Below are 23,651 nucleotides of genomic sequence, written 5' to 3'. Positions count from 1 at the left end.
CCATTTAATCAAACCTCTCCTGTATTTGTCTCACCATTTAAATAAATAACATCAAATCATCATTGATTAAACTAGAACTGCACTCTGAGTGCATACTTGCTTAATTGTTGCACACTAGTAGGCCATAAATGGCCAACTAGCAAGCAGAGCGTGCAAGTACTTTCGACCGCTACAAACTGTCAACCAATTACAATTACATTATACTATGTATATGTAAATGTAATTTGTCCGTCCCAGCCAACCCGCCACTTTTTATGCGTATGCACCGTCCAAGCAAATTGTGCCTGATACGGCAGTGGTGCCAGATTACATACATGTAGCATTACCTTTAATCCTCCCAACACTAAAACATATCGTCATTACGTCACCATCGAAAACCAATTACACTCTGGCATTAGGTCCTTTAATCCACATATTTCTTACGTGTCCAGGGGTCTTTGAGGGGATTCCTGCACGCCCCCCCCCCCCCCAGCTAAAGGATTGATTGTTAGCATTTTGGTCTGTGCATTTATACCCTCTCAGATGATTTTGCAGTGCACTACTGCATTGGGTCCCAGAGATAGCAATCGTATCAGACTGGCGGTCCTTGAAATTAAAAAGGTTAAGAATCATTGGCATAGATTCACACGATTATTATTCTAAATAGAGCTAGAATTGGTGGGATTTCTTTGGCTTTCTTTGGATGTTGTTCTTACATGTTTTTGCAAACAGCAAGTTTGGAACAAGCTACAGGAATACCATAGCACAAATCTAAATGCATCTTACACCGGCTCTGGAACAAAAAAAAATAACTTTGATTATAAAGCGTTTTATTTACAAAGTAGCCTATACCCTACAGTACAATATCAAGAGCATACAGACATAGGAAAAAACAGCAAAAACAAATTGCATAAATTAAACTGTAATTGCTGGGGCTATCGGTTTGCCTGTCTTAAAAACTTTCCCTGGTAACGATGGAAAGGTCTGTAGTGCTAAAGTAATTATTCAAGGTCGAGAATACATACGCCCGGCCTGTTTCCAGATTCTTCCCACTCCCTGAAATCACTGAAGAAACAAAATGAACGTATTTGCTGCACAAACAAATTACCACAGATAAGCTGTTACAAACTGGTTCACTTCACCTCCGCTCCACAAGGAGAATGGTCCAGGGATAACTCTCTCCTACTTCTGAATTTGTCTTTGTCTGTCACATGCACAGCAGGCCTGTGTGTTTGCCATGTCTGTGAACTTGGTTTAAGGTAAGTTTCAGTGTTTTGGAAGTGTTTCCTTCCATTATGTTTAAGAATAAAATAATTTGAATGTTGGAATTATTTAATATTAGGAAATTACAAAATACTGAGAGTGCATAAATACTCTCAGAGTTATGGTGTTCCACGGTCCAATGCGGGGGTTCTCAAAGTGATGACCCCAGAGCCCTACTGTATACATTCAGCTATACTTTCAAAAACAATTGACCTTGTTTGACATTTCTTCAGATGGTGGTCCATGGCCAAATACACATTAATTTATGGGTCTACAACATGTAAAAGTTTGAGAACCACTGATTTAAAGGCCATATAGTTATAATTTGATGTTTATCTGGAAAGATATAACTTGTTTGTTTCTTTGTCTTTGTTTACTTTGTAGAACCATGGCAATCATCATGTGAAACATCACTATTTAAAGTGGATAATTGATCCCAAGATCCTTGTTTCTTGGTGGTTTGTGGCTCCAGTTAGAACTTTAAAATCTAACACTTGGTTTGAACTTTGCAGATGAGTTGGTGGTGAAGAGGGGGCATGTTTTCTCTCAACTTTGTCAAAGGTCAAGTTCACAGTGCATATAATCTAACTTTGTCCGTCTGGGTGTATTTGTAATTCAGATATATAGAAATAGGTATTGGCTTGTGTGCCATAATTTTTTTATTTTTCCAGTTTGTCATGTGTCTATGAGGTGACAGTACTTAATTAGACACCCTGGAGTTGTGTATTAACTTTGTATTTAGGGTTTCTTCCTGGAGGATGAACCCTTGACAGTCAAACGGGCCAATGAAATAAACAGTATGCGATATCGCACTATCGCACTAATCGTGGCATTCCATCTTTAACATTGACCGAAAACAGCCAGGAAACCGGCAACTAAATTTACCTACGGAAGAACCAGCTAATATTATTGAGTAATATAACATGGCAGCCTACATTTTCTTTTCCTAGCAGAGCACCAACTCCTCCTGTCAAGTGGCTCCTGTGGCTCTGTGGTTTGTGCAGTCATGTGATGTAGGCCACGTTACAGAAGCTGAACTCAGGAGGTTGTTTTTCCAGCACTATTTATTATTGTGATACAAGAGGTAGACAAGAGGTCCATTGAGAGTATATAACGGTGAACTCATTAATCACTTTCAACTTGGCATTCCTTTACTGAGTATGCATTTGAGAATGGTTAAAGATTATCATCTTAATACAATTGTACAATGAAGATAAAACACTGTTTCTCAATGTCAACTTAGGGGACAGAATGGACCACTGAGAGTGTACAAATGCAGGTTCAATTTGTGCCGCAGTTCAGACACTGGAATTAAATGCTGTAGGGCGTGGTTAAAGTGCTGACCGTATTGGACCCTGGCCAGCAGTCAATGGAAACATCCTGGATCAGGCTGGATGCATAGACTGTAAAAAATATGGACAAAGCCCCCCTGGCTGGATGGCATGCATGTGGGGTGCACGTCTATTAAAGATTTTGCTTGCCCACTCCTATGGCTGGATGATGGCCTAATCATGAGTAGTTTCTGGGAGGTTCAGGAATCCTTATGGGTTACCAGGGGAGAGGGGACGCCCCAGCCAAATGAGTTGTTTAATTTAAAACATGTATGGGGCACTATTGAATTGTTTTAATACACTATTCAAATATGTTTTAATATCACCACTATGACATTTAGTTAATTTATTTTAAGACAATTAATATATCATTGACCTTTCCTGTTTCTTGATGACGTTAATAAGGGTGATTATAACCTTAAATGTAACCTGCATTATGGTGTCTTGCCCATATGTGTATTTATTGTATCTTTTCCCTGTTGCTAATGATACACTTTTTTTTGTTCTGTGTATTTTTAACCATACCTCTGTTAATTTAGACTAATTATGATTAATTGAGTGCATCCTTATGCAACTCTGTTTGACTGTTTGACCTTAAATATGCTAATTCTAGCCATTTTAATTGTACCTCTGGCAGAGATCAGTGCCTTGTTTTGTTTTGCTTTTCTTTGTCTGGGATTATGTTTTTGCTTTAATTGGCATTTAAAGCATGAACTGCATGTGTGAAATCGTTCAATGTCTTAAAGGATGTTTTGACTCACAAAATGCTCAGCATTCTTTTCTATTGAAATGGAATTGACAGAAAGGTTTTTCAATGAATGGAAGACACGACTATGGGGATAGAGCGGTGCCCTTTGGCCGCGCTGGCCTACTTGGAACAATACAAGTTGGAAATGCATGCCCCTGCACCCAATTATTACTGTATGGCTGTGTCCCTTTTCTTTCCCCATATATGGAGTATATGCAGATGTCAGAACAGGCCAGCTCCATATATGGAGATGTCTAGCGCTTCTCTCATTGTCCTCACCACCTTGTAGGACAGAGAGTTGATCCCGTATGTTGCCATGGTCCGTCTGGTGCGACTGAGAAGGTCCAATCTCTTGCCAGGCTGGGATCAAGCACAGATTTCAATGCTTTGCCTCCATGTTGTGACCTTGCAACTATTTTCGGTGAGCATTGCCATATACACACAGTATAAATCCGGCTTAATTGTGCTCACTGCAGGCTGCTCACTTTTCTTTTGGAATATTAGTAAAAAGTTGTTTTCCTTCAAATGTTTTCAGTAGTCTCATGGCAGATCCCTGAACAGTGTTTGTGCTGTAACTGTAAAAGTAACTATAAGTGTGTTTTGATGCTAAATCCATTAAATAGTTAGGCAGAAATGGATGTGACCTATCAACCCAGTCTCCAGCATCCAGGGGAACTTTAGTTTAGTGTACGACCTAAGGTTCAAGAGGAATAGGCCAAAATGCAAAGTGGCCTGGTACTGTATAGTGCCACCATGAGGCCCATCTGCTCCCAGTTCTATCTCCAAACGCGACGGCGCTCCGTGCGGCTGCACGCCCTCGCGCAACATTGATCTGTGCTGTGCATCAACGTCAGCTTCTTTCACTACCTTCAATATGCTTGCATATTTTTTATTTACTTTATTTTCACCAATGTTACTCCCTAGCATTGCGCCGCAAATTATTTCTTCTGATTGTCTACCCCGATCATGTGACACACATCATGCAATGGATGTTGCGTTACAGCCGGGTGCATGATTAGAAGCCGGACTGCCATTATCTAATTTTATGGGTCATTTTTGGGCCTACTGGGAGTGTGCATGCATAGTTTGACGGCACCCATCGATCCAACAGTGTCTGAGTCTGAGATTAACTGTGCACACTGCACACACACACACACACACACACACACACACACACACACACACACACACACACACACACACACACACACACACACACACACACACACACACACACACACACATTCATAAACAATTGGACACAAAACATAGTCTTCGCCTCCCAACCTAGTAACAAAGACAAACAATTACTGAATGTACTCCTTAAGAATCAATTTGTATTGTCCTCAGCAATCTGACAACAGGACAGGAATGACCTGACTGTGCTGTTGAGAACCTGTCTGTTCCCAGGTAAATGGAGCCAGGGTAGGAGTTCGCAAAAGCATTTTGCTCTGCCTCCACCTACAACCCACATATTGACTAGTGAGTTACAGCGGTTAGCTGCAGATTAATGGCCAGAGTCTATCTTCATCCCTCAGAATGTCCCTAGAACAGTCTGTGTTAGGTTGTTACATGAGCGCTATTATGAACCTGTCTGATCAAGGTGGTTCCCACAAGAAGTCGTTAACTGTGGTTGTCAAAGATGCGTTGTACAAGGATAGAGCATAAAGTGCAGCTTACTTATCAACTCCACAATGTGACAATGTGGTGCAATGTCAATGGGATGCAGTGTGAAATGTCCTCTAGCTCTCCACAGGAATGATGGTGCATAAACACCTTGTTGAATTTTCTATTTGATTAAAAGAGGTGTCGATGTGCACACAGGATGTCAGAGTGACATGTTGATTTGTGCTTCATTTACATATAATCTATAATCCACTCTGACACCGTTGTGATGAATGTTTTTGTGACAAACTGCCTGAGTGCACTGCCAAGATGAAGTGTTATTGTTTGGTTTATCAACTCAGTGACAGACAGCTTTCAGTGCAATAGGACAAAGGCTGACAAAAGTGAGTATGGAAAGGTTGACGTCACGTCACAAGCGTTCATAAACCAGGGGAAGGTGTAACGTCACAAGGCGTGACCATATATGGAGGTGTGACTAACGGGAGATGCAGGTTTTCATAGTAAATGCGACCTACAATCGCAATAAACTAAAATAGGGAGGAAGGGTGCAGAGTAAAAATATGTTTGGGATGCAACCATAGCGACAGACTACTCTAATTGATTTGGACCAGCACCTTTGACTCATGGCAATTATTTTGTGAACCTCAGTGATCATTGAGTGTTTGTTTCTGTCTATTAAAAGTCATGACAGAAGATGACAGCATACTATGTCTTTCGTCAGTGTTGAGATATATCAATTATTTTCTTGTGATTAATTTGTTACAAAATGTTAAAAGAAATGTGTCTAATTGTCTACTGTACATAGCTCTGCTTTCTGCCTCTAAACCCCATGGGTTATGGTGAGTGGTGTGCTCAGTATGACAGAAATGGAAAAGTCTTACATTTAATCCTGTGGGCTCATTGCTTCCCGATGCAGCAGTAGGCACACTGAGTGATGCTTCATTATTATTAATCACTTATATGGGTTCAACATTACTTGTCACTGTTGTCAATCAAAAGGCAGAGGCCATATTCTTTAGTTAGTGTCCCTGTTGGTGTTGGATGGTCTCTCTCTCTCTCTCTCTCTCTCTCTCGTTTCCCTATTAAATCTCTCTCTTGCTCTTTCTCCTCCGCTCCTCGTGCTACGTACTTGCTCTATCCTTTCTAAGGCAGGACAGAGAAGGTGTCTTTGCCTGTCAACTCATATAGAAAACATCCTTCGAAGTTGATTTATTTGGATGCTGCCCTTTGAGCAAAGATGAACGCAGCCCTGTCCACCTGCGCCCCATTGCCACATCTCTGCAATACTCTACACAGTTAATTTATAGATCTTCATTTCATTTTACCTTTACAAAAGGTGATGTAAGCTACTAAAGCGGATTGAGAACACATTGTTCTTCACAATAGTGACCTATAGTGACTAACTACAGAGAAAAGGAGTCCTATGTCCTACGTTAGTCCTATGCCTATAGTTAATAGTTGTACAGTTGTACGTTGTAGATTCGCTATTCTAGATATTTCTGAAATATTTATTTAAAAATGTACATCATTCCCCAATGGGTTTTTGTTGTTGTTGTTTTTTCTGGGAGGACTGGGATAATGTGATTCTTTTTTAAACACACATGGACCTGGCCAGAACAGCCATGTGATCAATTAGAGCAGTCGGCTCAAGTGCCTCAATCAGGGCATGAATGAACAAGCTTGTTCCATTATGGCAGCCACCACCACAACAACCCAAACCCCTGCTGAGAGAGCCTGCCATACACACGGCCAGAGTGTCCCATTTGACATCAGCATGCAAAACATGTCTAATGTCACCATGGAGACTGACATGTGTCACTATCGGCTCGATGCCTCCCGTGGCAGGCACGGGCTCACCCTGGTGAGGCTCACTTACGGGGCTTCTGGCCAAAATGAAAGTGGAAGCCACTCTGGGGGCTATGATTAATGCATGATTATGAAGAGGGGAAGGCGGCGAGAGACACACAGAGAGGACCGACTGAGAGACAGACAGAGAAGGAGGCAGAAAGACTTGAGAGAAAGGAAATTCAAGAAGAGCATGTTAGTTGTAGAGAGGGGTGGAGTGGTATAGGAATCATGTACATTGACATGCAGGGGATGAAAAGGGCCGGGTTATTGGTTGTTTTTGTATAGTTTTTTGTATATTCTGCAAAACATTAGTGAGAAACTGCATGTGTTTATCCCATGCAGGCCCATCCACCTGCACTTGTGATTCATGACACTGACACAATAATAACATTTTAAAATGCCAAGACTACAAACTTGCTATTCTGTGCATATAATCAAATCTGACTGGGCCATCAGAATAGCTTTTTCCCCCCATCACAGTTTAGTTCACCTTGCAGGTTATATGGAATCAAATCTGTACACCACAAGCTCTGTCAGAGCGAATCATATTGCAGTTGGCCTTAAATAAATCAAATCTCTCATGTTGGTGTGTGTGTGTGTGTGTGTGTGTGTGTGTGTGTGTGTGTGTGTGTGTGTGTGTGTGTGTGTGTGTGTGTGTGTGTGTGTGTGTGTGTGTGTGTGTGTGTGTGTGTGTGTGTGTGTGTGTGTGTGTGTGTGTGAGAGTGCGTGTGTCTACATACTTTATGTCCAGTGGAGGGCACTAACTGTCATGACAATTTGAATGAGCAGCAACAGGGTAAGAAATGCTCATCATGGATCTTGAATCAACTCTTGGAACAAACATTATGATAATATGCAGTGGTGGGAAAAGTACTTAATTGTTTTACTTACCGGTAAGTAAAAGTATCAATACTGCAATATGGAAATACAATGTTACAAGTAAAAGTCCAGAATTCAAAAGTAAAAATAGACAATAGAAGCTCACAATAGATCACAATAGATCATAATAGAAGCTCACAATGCGTTTGAAAATCTAAAAGCTCACAATTTGTGAGCCGAAATGTATGGCTGAAGTGGTTGATGTAGGTTTTGTAATAATAATCAAAATGTACGAAGTAACTAGTAACTAAAGTTTTCAAATAAATGTACTGGAGAAGTACATTATTTGGATCTGAGAGGTAGTGGAGTAGAAGTAAAAGTATTGTGAATTATACTTCAAAATTGTACAGTAAGTACAGTAAGTAAATGTACTTTCCACGCCTGATAATATGTCAATGTCCTGACACATAAATTTGCACAGTGAAGACAAACTTTCCTCTGCAGAACTGTTGTGCATTAAATAAATATAATGCATACAGAATGTTATTTCTTTGGAAGCAACATTATAGAAGTTTGATGTCAAAATGGTAGTTAACAAGTCTGCAATATCACTCCTCATAGGAATCTCTAATATAAAATATACAATGTGATGTTTGTAATTATTTGTATCTTTATTTGGTGAGCAAATTCAGTAAGCTGTTACTGCAGCCATGTCAAGGTTTTCATTTTTCTGTATTTGTCCTTTTGATTGATTGATTGATTGAAATATTTATTAACAGTTTGCAGAATTACAGTACATTTCAAGCACAAACTCAATACAAAGACTGTTAACTGTGAGTGGACGACCCAATTAAGCATTACACTTGTTTACAAGAGGGTCCACCATGTTCAATTCATCAAAACATTTAGAGACATACAAATAGACACTATATAGACAAAGAACAGAACAGGAATTTATCATAAAGGAGGTAAAAAGGGAAAATAAATATATACAGTGGGGGGAAAAGGGATTCAGATTTTACAGGGGCCAGTTTCAAATTGCAGCCGTCCGTAGGTGCCATTTGAGAGCGGTTTTGAAGGAGTCAAGGGATTCGCATGTCTTAATGACTGTTGGTAGGGCAGAACTTTTGGGGGCGCTCTAGTGTGTTCTATGCAGCCATTGGTTTATCTCACACACCCCTAGACTGGTTTCACTCCTATCTCTCCGGCCGTACTCAGTTCATCCAGTTAAAATCATTCACATCCCATTCCTCCCCCATTTCCTCTGGTGTCCCCCAGGGCTCTGTTCTTGGCCCCATCCTATTCATCATCTACCTCCTCCCCCTTGGACAGATTTTCCGCAAACATAACATCCATTTCCACTGCTACGCGGACGACACCCAGCTCTACGTCTCCTCCAAACCCTCTTCCACCTTCCCACCCGCCTCCCTCCATACCTGCTTACTGGAAATAAAATCCTGGTTCACCACAAATTTTCTCAAACTCAACAGTGATAAAACCGAGGTAGTCCTCATTGGTTCCAAATCCGCACTCTCCAAGCAACCCAGTTTCACCCTCACCATTGACAACACCTCAGTTTCCCCCTCCCCTCAGGTTAAGAGTCTGGGTGTCGTCCTTGATAGCACACTCTCATTCCACACCCACATCAACAACACCATCCGGTCTGCCTACTTCCACATCAGAAACATCAACCGCCTTCGCCCCTCACTCACTTCCCACAGTACCGCAATCCTGGTTCATGCTCTTGTCACCTCCCGTCTGAATTACTGTAATTCCCTTCTTTTTGGTCTCCCCCACAAACTTCTCCATAAACTCCAACTGGTCCAGAACACTGCAGCACGTATCATCACCAGAACCCCTGTCATCAGTCACATCACCCCTGTTTTACACCAACTCCACTGGCTTCCCATAAAATCACGCATCGACTACAAGATCCTTCTCCATACTTTCAAGGAATACTGGAGAACTCGGGTCGCCGACTCTTCTTCATCTTTGCCGAGATTTCTTCCCCTTTCGCCGACTCTTCGTCACTTTCCGGTCCGAGTTCTGTCTGAGAACTCGGACGGAAAGTGACGAAGAGTCGCCGAAACGGGAAGAAATCTCGGCACTGGAGCGCGCATCTAGCTACTGCATGATGAATGATCATGCACGCTGATCAGACAGCAGATCAATAAAAGCATGCAAAAGCGAAACGTGGAGAATATTCGGCAGAATCTGAAGAAGAGTCGTCGCGCGGCGAATATTCTTAAGAGTCTGCCGAATATTCTCCACGGTTTGCCGACTTGTCTTGAGAAGTCGGCAAAAAGGGTAAATCCGCCGAGTGTTCTTGTTACCAGTGAGAGAGGGCAGAAGTCTCATTACATTGAAGGAGAGAGCACTGTGCAGATCACATGAGAGAGAGCTCTGTGCAGAAGGAAGAAAGCAGTTGGAAGGAAGAAAGCAAAGTAGACCAGAAGAAGTAAAGTAAACTAGGAGAAGTAAAGTGAATGAAGTAAAGTCAACTATAAAATGTAAAGCAGAAGAAAGTTAAGTTAAGTACACAAAATGAAGTAAAGTAAAATAGAGAAAAGAATAGAAAACAAAAAGGTTTTTCAAGAAAGACTGAAGGTTCCAAGTCGACCCCCCCCATTAATGTGCAAGCAGGCAAAGTGGTCAGTATTGTATTTGTTTGTGAATCGTGAAGGTTTATGTATTATTGTGAATGTAATTGTATGAACGTCCAAGTTATTGTTTTGTTTGTTGTCTTGTTTTGTATGTCAGTTCTACTGTGTTTTACAGCATGGTGTTTTAAGAACATGGTGCTGAATAAACGGCAGTAAAAACAATGCGAGTCTCATGCGACGGATGGGCGGCACAAAAGCTTTTGAGTGACGATATCACCATACAATTTGACAATCTTAAACTAAATTGTGTTGTATATGGAACCTAACCTACTGTGAAGCTTTACTGTACCTAACTTTGCTACTACAGGGAAAACATGCACATGTAATCCCTCTGTTTGCTGTGCTTGCTGTTGTTTTGAAATATTATGCTATCTATGCCACTTCATTGTCTGTATAAGGCCAAACAAAAAGTTTCACTCTAACGTACCTGTACACAAGATATAACAAAGTGTACAACCTTGAACCTTGAGTTATCCATTGCAAACATGAGGTTCCTCCTATGTTTACTTGTCACACTCAGAGGCTCCATAAACATTCCCTCTGCCCAAAAACAGCACTCAAGTTCGATTTATGTCTTGCTTATAATGACGTTTTTTATTATAAAATTATTAAACATTATTCTCTACTGGTAGTTGATATTGATGTTACTTTCAATTCCGCTCTATACAAAAAACAAGTCATCAAACATATGAAGTCTATTACTTCTGTTCAAGCGCATGCTATGAGGAACGACATCCGGTGCCTTTGCGTGACTCACAGGTCGTGTGAGTGTTGGATACTTGGATTGTAGCGATTTGTGTTTGTCGACAGGCTCTGGATCATTGTACTGGTGGTCGGGTCCCTTCTCTCAGTAGTCTATTGAATTCTGCTGGGCGAAGTACAATAATGTGCAAACACAGCAGCAGGATTTGTGAGTTGCTATGATAGGAAATGGAACACAACCACCCTAAAGACTAATCATTGTGGGTATTCCTGCACTACCTCCAAGTGCATGGAGTGATCTTGGTACATAGAAATTGATCTATTGAAGATTCTGACTTTCAAATGTAGTAATCTTTGTTTTGATTGTAGCCTATTGTTATATTGTGCTTCCTGCTTTGGCAATGTAAACGTATGTTTTCTCATGCAAATGAAGCCCATTGAATTTAATTGAAATTTGAATTCTCTTTGAGTGGCCTCTCTCTCTCTCTCTCTCTCTCTCTCTCTCTCTCTCTCTCTCTCTCTTAACCCGGCCGGTCGATGCCAAACTTTGCACACACACTTCGTAGATGCCAACATGAAACTCTCCCCCAAATTTTCCAGAACGGCCTGTTATAGCACCACCAGTAGGCCGACTTTTGTAAAACACTTTTCTTTGCTAAATTACTCCTCCAGATTCTGTCCGAAAATCCTGCAAATCGTTACACAGTATATCTCTATAGTCATGTGCTCAATACAGATCTGTCCGATATTTCATATTCCGTTCAAATTGGCTAACATTGGCTTTCAAAGTTTGCAGGATTGGCCCGTTTTAAAAAAAAATCCTCAAATCATGAACGCAATGTGCAATTTGCGTGAAAAAAATGTACTTACTTACTTACACTTTCCTCCAAGTGCTTGCTCTGCCTGCTCTACAGTACATGTAATGTGTCATCATGACATAGCCTACAGTAACTTTTATTTAATTGATGGTGCTATTCAATACATAAGGTTTACTTGAATTTACTTGACCATAAAAGCACACTTTATCCTATTTCACATTCGAGGAACATTTCATCTTGTGGGGAAAGAGATTATGACGGGGTAAAAGGATTTGTTTTAATAGTGGAGATTACGCAATTATTTGACGTTGTGGACAGGAAGGGAGTCATGACTAAAATGCAGGCATTTTAATAAGTGGTGTAGGGGCGTTGAGAGCCCACTGACTTCAAGTGTTCCATAATACTGTATCCTTCCTGTGATATGGCAGTGGCTAATCTGAATGTCGGATCGTGCGCCATCCTCTCATTCCCGTTCTGAATCGCTGACTGATGATTCACTTGTTTTGCGTTTTGAAAGTGAGTCTGGACAGGACACACACACACACACACACACACACACACACACACACACACACACACACACACACACACACACACACACACACACACACACACACACACACACTTCTCTACGTGCACAAGCACACACACTTACTTCTCTTCATCCTTGACTTTGTTTGTAGTTGTCTGTCCATGGATATTAGCCCAGAGTCCCAGACACATGGTGTTGAGAGCAGGGGGTTCAATTTGTCTCAGATTTCTGCAGAAACGGCCAGATGTTCCACAGTCTCATGAGTGGTTAGACTTGGTGACTGCGGGCCTGGCACACTTCCTCCCTATAGGAGGAAGTGTGCCCACTCAGCCGAATGGGCACACTTCCTCCGAAGGCAGGAGGGTGGGCGTCAGCATTACTTAACTAGGGAAGAGAAGTTAATCAGACGAGACAGAAAGCAGACAGCAGGGCTATGATGAACTAACTTTTCTTTTATGGAGCTGCGTAAGTTGTCGTCAGCTCGTCCAGACATTATGTTATACTCCCATTCTGCCAGAATCACCCACACAGGCACTTAACTAACCACAACAAAATAGAGTTGGTCTATCTCTTTTTAAAGGATTTTAATAGGCCTTACAATTTATGCAATAGTAGTAATTAATTGTCCATTGCAAAAGAGTCACTTTGTACAGATAAAGCTGATTTGCGCGGGCAGGTTCACAGGTATTCTAAACAAAGGAAATTTAAGTTGAATGGCCCAGCATTACTCACAGTCTCACACACAGTATTGAACCCTTTTGGACGAAATGTATTATTGAGGAAAACCTACTGGGTAAGACAGGAACGAACAATTAAGCCATGAAAATGTTCAAAGAATATAACAAAAGCCTGTTCTATGATATCATTAATTTTCCTTACAGCTAATGATAATAATTTCAATGAAGCTCGTAAATCTGATCGATAGTGTGTTTGGGCATCAGTGTAGTGGTTTAAATATAGCCTCTCATAACTCACTATGTCAAAACTCAAAACGTCAGGGCCTGAAAATCAGAGAGGCGTGATCAGGGCAACAGGAATGAGGAACAACGCCTTTGACCAGAAACAGTTTCTCCAAAATAACTCTGCTCACAACAGTCATTGTATACAATACCAGCTGATTTGTACATTTATAACGGCTGAGGGGAACTTCATGGTGGGCCGCAAGTGAGGATTTATGTCTTGGCACCAGTGGTCCAGAGTATTTTATAAACACATTACAATAAACGTATCTTTGTTTATCACATTTCAGTGTCAGTAGTGTGTGGAAAATGAGAGATGGCAAAAATATACTTGTGCCTATTTGCACCTAACTGTAACCATAAATGCTAAACATTTTACAGTTGGGTCTTATCCTTGATTTAATTAGGCCTCGATTGGTCACCCTCACCCAGTATTGAAATTGTATTATGATGACATAATTATATATAGCTATAAACACTCCCCATACATATACAGTAGCTTTATTAATTCAAGAACATACAGTGAGAGTGTGTTGTGCCCACCACAACAATATGCACTTGTTCAACAAAGTACCATACTGGTGTGGTCTGCCATGTGTTTACCCCTTTGACTACACATGCACTTGGCACTGCTTCTGAGCATTTTCCAAGGCATACTGTATTTTATTAGATTTTTAAGGAAGCCATTGGATTCCATTAATTTTAACACGGTATGAAAATGAACTTGTAGAGACAATAGAACTTGTATAGACAATGTTGAAATGATCTCCGCCTGAGCGGTCAATGTTTGGTGAAGATCATGCCGCGGTTTGTTTCTAAATGGTAATATAAGGACATTTATTTTGGGCTGTTTTTGATTTTGTTTTTAGACCGGACAATAGAGACATGGGAAATGAGAGAGAGGGGGGTTGACATGCAACACAAGTCTCCAATTGGAACCGGGAACGTTGTGATTATGTGGTCAGTGGAGCAAGTTCAAATTTAAAATGCCTTGAAACGTTTTAGTTGGCTGACGGAATTGTTTGAATAGCAGCAATATTTTGTTTTGTGTTCTGAAAGGGTTGAATGAAATTTATTCTTAGTTGTGGTTGAAAAATCACACCTTTGTGAACTGAGCGGTGTAACTATACTTTTATTGTGATAGGTACTGTACTGTACGGTAGTTTTATTGTTAGTTATGGTATACTTGTATTGTTATAGTTGCAGTCCCGCCACCTTTCATGACGACGACTGGCCCAGGAAATGATTCCCCATTAATTTGTCTCATAGACATTTCAAAAAGTATTTATTTAAAGACTTTTAAAGCTGCGGCCAACTCAGATCGTGACAAATCATGACAACAAACACAATATTTTGGGCCGAACAAATAATTACATAGAGGAAAAACAACAAAAAAGTCTTGTACCCTGCCCTTTTTTTCTTCTTTCTAATTATTTGTTGAATAGAGCACCGAAGTCTGACGTCAATATCGGTAGAGGGTGCAAATCCACAGGTTCATGTACTTTTTATTTGCATTGTAATCCCCATAGGGGGATTTTAGATCGCCTCATATAAGGACTGTGTTTGAAATATAAACAAATCATCCAGGCCGCTTCACTCATATGCATATGAAGAATCAACTGACTAAGAGAAAACGCTATTGTTACTGCTACTGAATCAGTTACATTTTCGCTAGAAGTTAGAACCACAATGCTTATAGTAGACAATATTAAGATCACCCCATGTTATTCTCCATATAGAGAAATAACTTCCGTGAACCAGGGGAATCGAGGGGATGAGCGAGTGACGTCAAGACTTCGGCGCTCTATTGTTTGTTGAATGACCTAAATGTTTCATCTCAGGTTGATGATGAGAATTATTAAAGTCCCATTCTATAATTTATTAGATTATATCATGGTCGGCCCGGACGATTAGCTCAACCGTCACGGCACCTAGGCTGCTGAGCCAGCATGACGGTGTGCTGCCGGTTCGACTCCCAATCCCGATGGCCTCATGTCTTCCCCCCATCTCTCTCCCCATTTGTCAGGACACTTGGTAATCTTAAAATGGATACTATTAGCTTCAGCAAGTTTGTAGACTTTATACCGTACAGTATATTCTTATGGTTGTGGAATACTATGGGGAACCTCACTAACTACCCAATAGACAAGCGCTTTTGTGTTAGCTCTGGTCTAATGTATTTCAAATTGCTGTGATGTATAAAGGCCTGTAGTAGATGATAGATCCTGGTGGTACTGTATGCTCCTCCTGTATTTATTGTATTAAATTGTACAATATGAGTGCAGATTGGAATACATGCTAAATAACATAATCAAGTAGCGCAATCATTTGACCTCATGTAGATGTTTGAATTTGTTAACAGCTTATTGTGAGCAGTGCAGAAACGTTTGTTCCACACCCATCCTGTCTGTGTTCCTAAGAGTCTTATAGGTTTCAGCTGCTGTAATAAAGAGCAAATGGGTCTAATATTAAACAGCCACATGACACACATGACACATTTTTCCACACTTCATTTCTGTTTTTGTAATTTGAGGTTACAGACCAGTAAAGTTGTTATTCACTGCGGTTTTCTGTTCCCCCTTTCCTTGAAATTGAATGACATACAGTACAGTAATTGTTAGAAAAAACAGTAGCCCAAGAAAACTATGATGCATCAATGGATCGATGGATATATGAGATGATGAGATGGGATAGATACATTTTATTAATCCCAGAAGGAAATTAGGATGTGAATTATTTTCAATAAGCAATAGACAATACAAAAACAGTACATTACAAACAACACTCTAAATACCCTTAACACTTACACAAACCCGCACCACACATTAACTCATTCACTTGCATGCAAACCGACACAGTACCACGAAAAACACTAGTAGTTCAAAATCGTTAAAGATGGATTGCCGTGATTTTCGTGTTTTATCCAGTTTTTCATGTGTTTATGAGGTGACAGTACTTCATTAGACTCCATGGTGTGGTTGTTATGTGCAAAAAATTGTATTTAAGGTTTCTTCCTGTAGGCTGAAATCTTGACAGTCAAACGTGCCAATGAAAAAAAAAGAGTGATAGAGTGACATTACAGTGCAATATCATCACCTCCCCTAACTTACTTATTTACTTACTTACTTACTTACGCCTATAGCCCAACTTTGGGCATTGGCCACGAAGAAGAGCTCTCCAGAGATCCCGGTCCTGGGCCATTTTCTCCAACTGCCCCCATGTGTGGCCAGATCTCTTCACATCTGCATCCAGGTCACGACGCCAGGTGTTTCGTGGTCTGCCCCTCTTCCTTCTCCCTTGTGGGTTCCAGAACAGTGAGTATCTTTTGATGCTAGATGCAGGCTTGCGAAGAGTGTGGCCGATCCATCGCCAGCGCCTTTGGATGATTTCTTCCTCCACCGGGTGTTGACTTGTTCGCTGCCACAGTTCCCAGTTACTGATTTTATTTGGCCAGCGAATTCGGAGGATTCTTCTGAGGCAGGTGTTTATGAATGTCTGGATTGTTGTCATGGTGTTTACAGTTGTTCTCCAGGTTTCTGCACCGTACAGCAGGACCGGCTTCACCATAGAATTAAAGATCCTGATCTTTGTGTTTAAGGGAAGATCTGAGGCTCCCCAGACATCCTTCAGCTGATGGAAAGCTGCTGTGACAAATTTAAACAGCCTTGCCTCACACCTGTCCTCACGTGGAAGGCATTTGTGAGTTGCTGCCCATGTACCACCCTGCACCCTTCATAGGAGTTCCTGATGATGTTGGTGATCTTCTCAGGTACCCCATAGTATCTCACCTCCCCTAACCCCTCCCCCTTTAACATAGGCTACAACAACATCTGTGGGTGAGGCTTCAGTTCAGGTGGATTCACCACCCATCACCACCCACCAGGCAAACCAGGCATACTTAATGTGTCTTGGGGTTGACCTCGTGATGTGTTATCGAATATAGAATCGGCCTTGTGCATGTATAATTCACTTACTAGGATGTACACATTATTATAACTCAATTAACCATAGAGTGACGCAAACATGTCAGACTAATTGGCCACACGCACCCACACGCGCACACACACACACACACACACGCACACGCACACACACACACACACACACTTTGAGTGGCAGGTGAGTTGTGAACCCCGATCTTGTTTTTCATGATTCTGTTTGGCTCAGCACCAAGAAACGGAGGATGTGTGTTATTTTTTCTTTGAATGTTCCAGAGTTGAGGTGATCAAGAATGCTGATAGCACAGTTCCTTGCGGTACACCATTGCTTCTGCTTTGCATTACCACATACGGTAAGGCTGGCAGCCTTGTAGCTGGAGGTATTGTGGCCTGTAGGGTGGGTCTGTCTGTCTGTCTGTCTGTCTGTCTGTCTGTTGTGTTTATACAACATTGTATATTCTCTGAATGTACAACACATTGTAAACAACAAAAACTATTTAAAAACAAATCAAGTAAAAAAACATAAGGGTATAGGATAGGATTAGACGAAAGGCCATGGGGTCACCAATATCAATGGTGTTCATCCTCCGTGGAGCATACTGTACTGTACATGTTTTACAAGTTTCAAGCTAATCCAGCCAGTACAGTAGTATTCAAGATATCTTGTCTATCTTATCTTAGCAATAAAATGTGTTCCATCCTCTGGGGACCATTCAAATTGACTTTGAAACCACCAAAAGGGAGTTCAAAATGGCAACATGACTGAAAATGGCAAACCTTTTAACAACCTCTGTCAACAAACTCCACCGTATCTTTACACTCCTCTCATTAAGCTCACGTTGAGGTTCAAAATATAGCACAAATGAGACATACTATTGTATATAAAGCCCAAACAAATCAAACTACAAATCAAACTACAAATGTGTAGTGTTTGGCACCACACTTGAAGTTTGGAGGAGATGGTGAGTGGAGAGAGAGAGAGAGAGAGAGAGAGAGAGAGAGAGAGAGAGAGAGAGAGAGAGAGAGAGACTAAATCATCTTGTTCTTGAGTTACATCCCTCCCATGAGGGAGGAGAAAGTGTGTGAGAGAGAGGGCAGAAAATCCTTTTGTTCCCCTTGAATGACTGGGGTAACCTCTTCCTTTAAGAGTCATTCACAGACACAGGCAGAGGAGAGTAAGGGAGTGTACTGAGACTTACTGTAAATCGCTCTGGATTTTAAGAGCATCTCCTAAATGCCTAAATTGTAAATTGAGACGCACGGGACAGAACAGATAGAACACACCAGGCCTGGACCTATACAGTAGGATACACTCATGCAAGATGACTGTCCAGCCTACCAGGTATGGAGAAAAACTATATACACTACTATGCTATACATTATGTACTATGACGTGCTATGACTACATACAATGCAATTATAGTGCTGTCTACATAACATGCTATAAGTCTGTATCAAATGCTATCTAAGTCTACAGAAATGCTATCTTTGCTACATGCTACTTTACTTCACTCTACACTATATATATTTTAACATGTTTATTAATTTTCTTATTTGACATAGAATTTTCAAAAGTTATTGACATAACTCTACACAATATTAATCAGCTTTGAACAAAGGTTGTAGGTGAAACCTCCAGCCAATTAGCCAAACAATGTTCTTGTTCTCTAATTTGTGAATAACAATTATTATGTTGTATGTCTTCTTGTCCACACATACATGTTACATCTCATCACAGTTTACCATTGGACTTTACCACATCTTTCTACGGAGACCAAAACAACACCAATGGCAGTGAGTGTTCTGAGGACGATGCCTGGGATTGGCTCTACACCATGCAACCTACCTACATCCTGACTGTCAGTGTGCTGGGAATTCTGGGCAATGTGTTTGTGCTGCTGGTGTTCTGCCTCCACAAGAAAACCTGCACTGTGGCAGAGATCTACCTGAAGAACCTGGCTGCAGCTGACCTGCTCCTGGTTTCCTGCTTGCCCTTCTGGGCTGTCAATGTGGCCAATGAATTCAATTGGCCATTTGGTTCTGCCATGTGCCGTCTGGTGAATCTGGGCATCAACATGAACACCTACTGTAGCATCTACTTCCTCGTTCTAGTTAGTGCAGATCGCTATGTGGCGCTGGTGCACACCATGTCCCATGGGAGGATGCGCAGGCCAAAGTACGCTAAACTGGGCTGTGTTCTGGTGTGGGGATTAGGTGTGATTCTTGGTGTTCCCACCCTTGTCTTCAGGGCTGTGGAGTACCTGCCTGAGTATAAAGTCACTGCATGCTACCTGGCCTATCCCAACACTTCCGTAAGGCTGGTCTGTGACACGCTGTGGATCATATTCAGCTTCCTCATACCTGTGTCCATCATCACCTACTGCACCTGCAAGATCATCCATGCTCTGAAGAAGCAGACGGTGGAACGGTTCAATGCCGAGAACACGGAGAGGAAGGCCACCCTGCTGGTGCTGGCGGTGCTCGTGGCCTTCCTGATCTGCTGGGTGCCCTTTCACATTGTCAGTATCTTGGACGTGCTTCACCGGGCTGGGATACTAGTGGGGTGCGACATTGACTACGCCCTGGACATCTGCAACCAGATTTTCACTTACCTAGCCTTCTTCAATAGTGTCCTCAACCCCATCCTCTATGTCATTGTGGGGAAGAACTTCCGTAAAAAGGTCAAGGAAGTGTTTGAGCAGCTGACAAGGAGGAAGGTGAGAGTCAGTTCCACAAGTTCAAAGCAGTCCGCTACACTAAAGACCCTAGCATGAACGGTTGTTCAAATAATGACAATGAAGGAGCACTGGTAGCCGGAGCAGACTTTACAATTAAATGACTGTGGTAGGTAATTACATGGACAAATCATTTTTGTCAGAATGTCAGAACCTCATTTACTGTTTGGGGAGAAATTATATCAACATTGTTGAAGCCAGTCTGTGCAATATATAAAACCATATAGTAGTATGTTATAGGCTATATTCTGTTTGTAAATAAACAACTGGTAGAAATGTACATAGTGGCATAAAGTATTTTTGTTTAGAACATAAACTTAAAATAAAAAGCTAACCCTCTGCATATATTTATATTGTGTGCCTTGTGGAATTATTCCAATGCATTTGGACATAGAGCCAAAAGTCTAGTGTGGAAGAGGGCGGAGACGGTTGACGGCTAAGTGATTTCTGGTGTTTCTGACTCATGTCTGCATGGCTTAAAACAAGGATCTGTCACAGATTTTCCAGTGGTGAGTGGTGACACAGGTCATATTCCTCCATACGGGGGCTGCATGTACAGTTGTTTTCTTTTTATGTCTCAGACTCTTATTCCAACCCCAACTTGTATTTGCCAGACATTGACTTAAGCCAGACTGTGGTAAAGGCACACCCCTCGTTGTCCCCAAAATGACTGCTTGCGATGCCAAACAGGAACTCTTCGTCAAGAGTCGGGCTGTGCCATTGTGTGGGGGTAGAAAATTGTGGAAACAGACCACATTCAGGCAGAGAGTACACTTAAAAGTCATTTTAATGTCCAGTATTTCAGTGCCAAAAACAAATGGAGTTTTCTTTAACACATACAGTTCAGTACTGTTTTCTCTTAGCACAGTTATTGGTGGAAAGCTCATGTAGCACAGCACCACTGCAAGAATCAGATTCAAGTGGTGAGGTGGCGGTATTTCAAGAGTGAGTTGACTTCAAGCAATTAGATAGTCAACTGTCAGACATCAAACAAGTACAGAGGTTTGTGACTGTGTTTGTGTATGTACTGCATTGTACTGTGGTGCATGAACGTATATGTAGACTTCTCGTAAATTACTAGGCATAGAGCGGCGCCGCCTTCAGTCTATACATCACTCTGATTCCTGACAAGGAGCTTGGCCATCTGTTGCTACTGACATCCCTCTCTTGACAACGGCATGCACTGACTGTGTATCCCACTGATAGCAGTTCATTTCTCCCCTCACACTCCATTAAATCCATTATGATCGAACTCACATCCTGAAGTGATTGTTGTTTACACAGTTAAAAGGGTTTGAGCACTGTTTTCCAAAATTATTCACCATAAATGTACGCAAGCATGAACCCTTTGTCCATTTATTCCCTTGTTTTATTTATTCCCACTCCCACTGACTATTTCTCTCTCTCTCGTCTCGTACGCTCAAACCTCTCCTACTGCTCTGCTCTCCGACAGCTTTCACAATGATCTCAAACTCATCAGATAGCCTGGAAAGCATTGTCTGTAACCATACAGACGGCTGGGACTGGGTAACCACCATGCAGCCAGCTTACATGTCAATTATCTGCCTTCTCGGCATGATTGGCAACTCCTTAGTACTCTGTGTGTTCTGCGTCCAGAAGCGCCGCAGCACAGTGGCCGACATCTACCTGGGTAACCTGGCGGCTGCCGACCTTCTCATGCTCTCTTGCCTGCCGTTCTGGGTGGCCACCGTCATGAACGACTTCCGCTGGACCTTTGGGCAGCTGATGTGCCGGCTGGTCAACACCGTCATCTCCATGAACTACTACTGCAGCGTTCTGTTCCTCACGCTGGTGAGCGTGGACAGGTACCTGGTTCTGACCAGACCGCTCTCCCAGGGACGGGAGAGGTGGGCTGCCTCATCCCGTGCAATCTGCGTGGGCATCTGGGTGGTCGGCTTTCTGCTCAGCTTACCTGCCCTTCTGTTCCGCACGGTGGACTTCATCCCTCACCATGATGTGGTAACATGCTACATGAAGTACCCCCACCAAGGCTGGAGGCTGCGCTACAATGTGATTGTCAATGTGGTGTGCTTTCTCATCCCCGTTCCTGTCGTGTTCTTCTGTAGTTACCACATTATCAGAGTTCTGCAGGACAACCAGGCGGTGAGAGAATGCCGTAGAGGGAGGATGACAACCGGGGTGGAGAAGAAGGCAGCTCAGCTGGTGCTTGTCGTCACGGCTGTGTTCGTCCTCTCTTGGCTGCCGTACCAGATCTTTACCTTCCTGGACACCCTGGATTATTATCACATCAATTATGGATGCACATGGGCAAATGTGTTGGATATTGGCAACCAATTAGCTACCTACCTTGGCTATAGCAATAGCTCACTGAATCCTTTCTTGTATGTGATTGTGGGGAAACACTTTAAGCAGAGGGCTAGAGAATTGTTTGGACATATGCTGTTCCGTAGGAAATTGAGGAAGTCTGGTCATACCGATGTCAAAGTTAACTCGTCCACTAAATACACAGTGTGTACCAAGGTATGACAGACTTAACTCTGTGTAAACCTCAGACCACATAGGGCAGCTAAAGGTCTAGCGGTGTAATAATATTATGTTACTGTCAAGTGGTGCATATATAGTCTAGTAATAATGTAATTTGACCTCAAACTAATTGTAAAAAAAAACCAAACTCAGCTGATTTTGTATCTTCAATATATCCTGGATAACTGCCACTTGCCTAATGTGCTGACCTCATCACATAGATGACGGCTATGGCCGTTATTAGCCCAAGGAGTGTTTTATGCAAAACTAATGCTTGGAATGGATTCATGAAAACCCTCTAGTTTGACATGTCACATGCTACTTAAAGCAAAAGGAAATCTAGAAAATATTTGCCTTATATTGAATGTCTATGGTTGCCATACTGTACAGGCCATTTTCAACACTTTCGCCGCAGACAATTCCAGGGAACTTTTTTTCTGTTATTCAGGATATATTGAAGATACAAAATATTTTTATTTTTTGCAATTAGATTGAGGTTGATCCTGTATTTTCTATAGAGTTCCTAACTTCCTGTACTAATAGGCTAGTGTATTAAAAACATGAATACTATACATGTTGTAATAAAAAAATACTCATGCAACAGTTTTTTTCATTCACCATATATAATATTTATTGGCATTGTTCGTGTGTGTGTTTTCCAGGCGAGTGGGTGAAGACATTTTAATTATACTTTTAGTATAATTGAGTGAGTGTTTTATTGCGTGTTAATTCTGCTACCGTTTAAGAAAGCACAGTATCCCTTAACGAATGGAACTTAAAAGAGGATGTTCAAATGTAAAACTCAAAATGGCACTTACAGTAAGACTAAAACTGCAAACAAGCAGTTCCACATTTGGGTCATGAGAGCTCTATTGCATTTTATTTTCATCCAGTAGATATTTAAACCGTTTTTTAAAGCAAAACAATGGTCAAACTCGTAGGACCAAATAGACTCTCTAATCTCGATAACATTAGTTATTTCATTCCAGTAAGTCATTGTGCAGTTACACCTTGATGATGTACGATAAGAGCGCCCCTCACTTCATACGGGTGTGATTTTCTTAACTTCACATTTTGCAGCACAAATCCTGATGAAAGATCGGTCATTTAGTCATAAATATGATGTTTCGACAAAGTACTCAACTACTTAACACCATTTATTACAATTTAGGTATCATGTTGAAG

At 41.5% G+C, this 23,651-nt stretch overlaps 1 protein-coding gene across 1 annotated transcript; it reads left to right on the top strand.

Moving 5' to 3' along the window:
- The first annotated feature begins 18,346 nt into the window (after positions 1 to 18,346).
- Positions 18,347 to 23,005, top strand: LOC308329856 (uncharacterized protein). The gene is made up of 3 exons (XM_080784358.1): positions 18,347 to 18,568; positions 18,965 to 19,994; positions 21,366 to 23,005. Exons 1-3 carry the CDS (start codon positions 18,549 to 18,551, stop codon positions 22,467 to 22,469), a joined length of 2,154 nt encoding a protein of 717 aa, XP_080640484.1. The 5' UTR covers positions 18,347 to 18,548; the 3' UTR covers positions 22,470 to 23,005.
- The last annotated feature ends 646 nt before the right edge of the window (positions 23,006 to 23,651 follow it).

The sequence above is a fragment of the Protomyctophum bolini genome (assembly GCF_963924005.1).
Source record: "Protomyctophum bolini genome assembly, chromosome: 15".
NCBI classification, from domain to species: domain Eukaryota; kingdom Metazoa; phylum Chordata; class Actinopteri; order Myctophiformes; family Myctophidae; genus Protomyctophum; species Protomyctophum bolini.
This window is presented reverse-complemented; position numbering and strand designations above follow the sequence as displayed.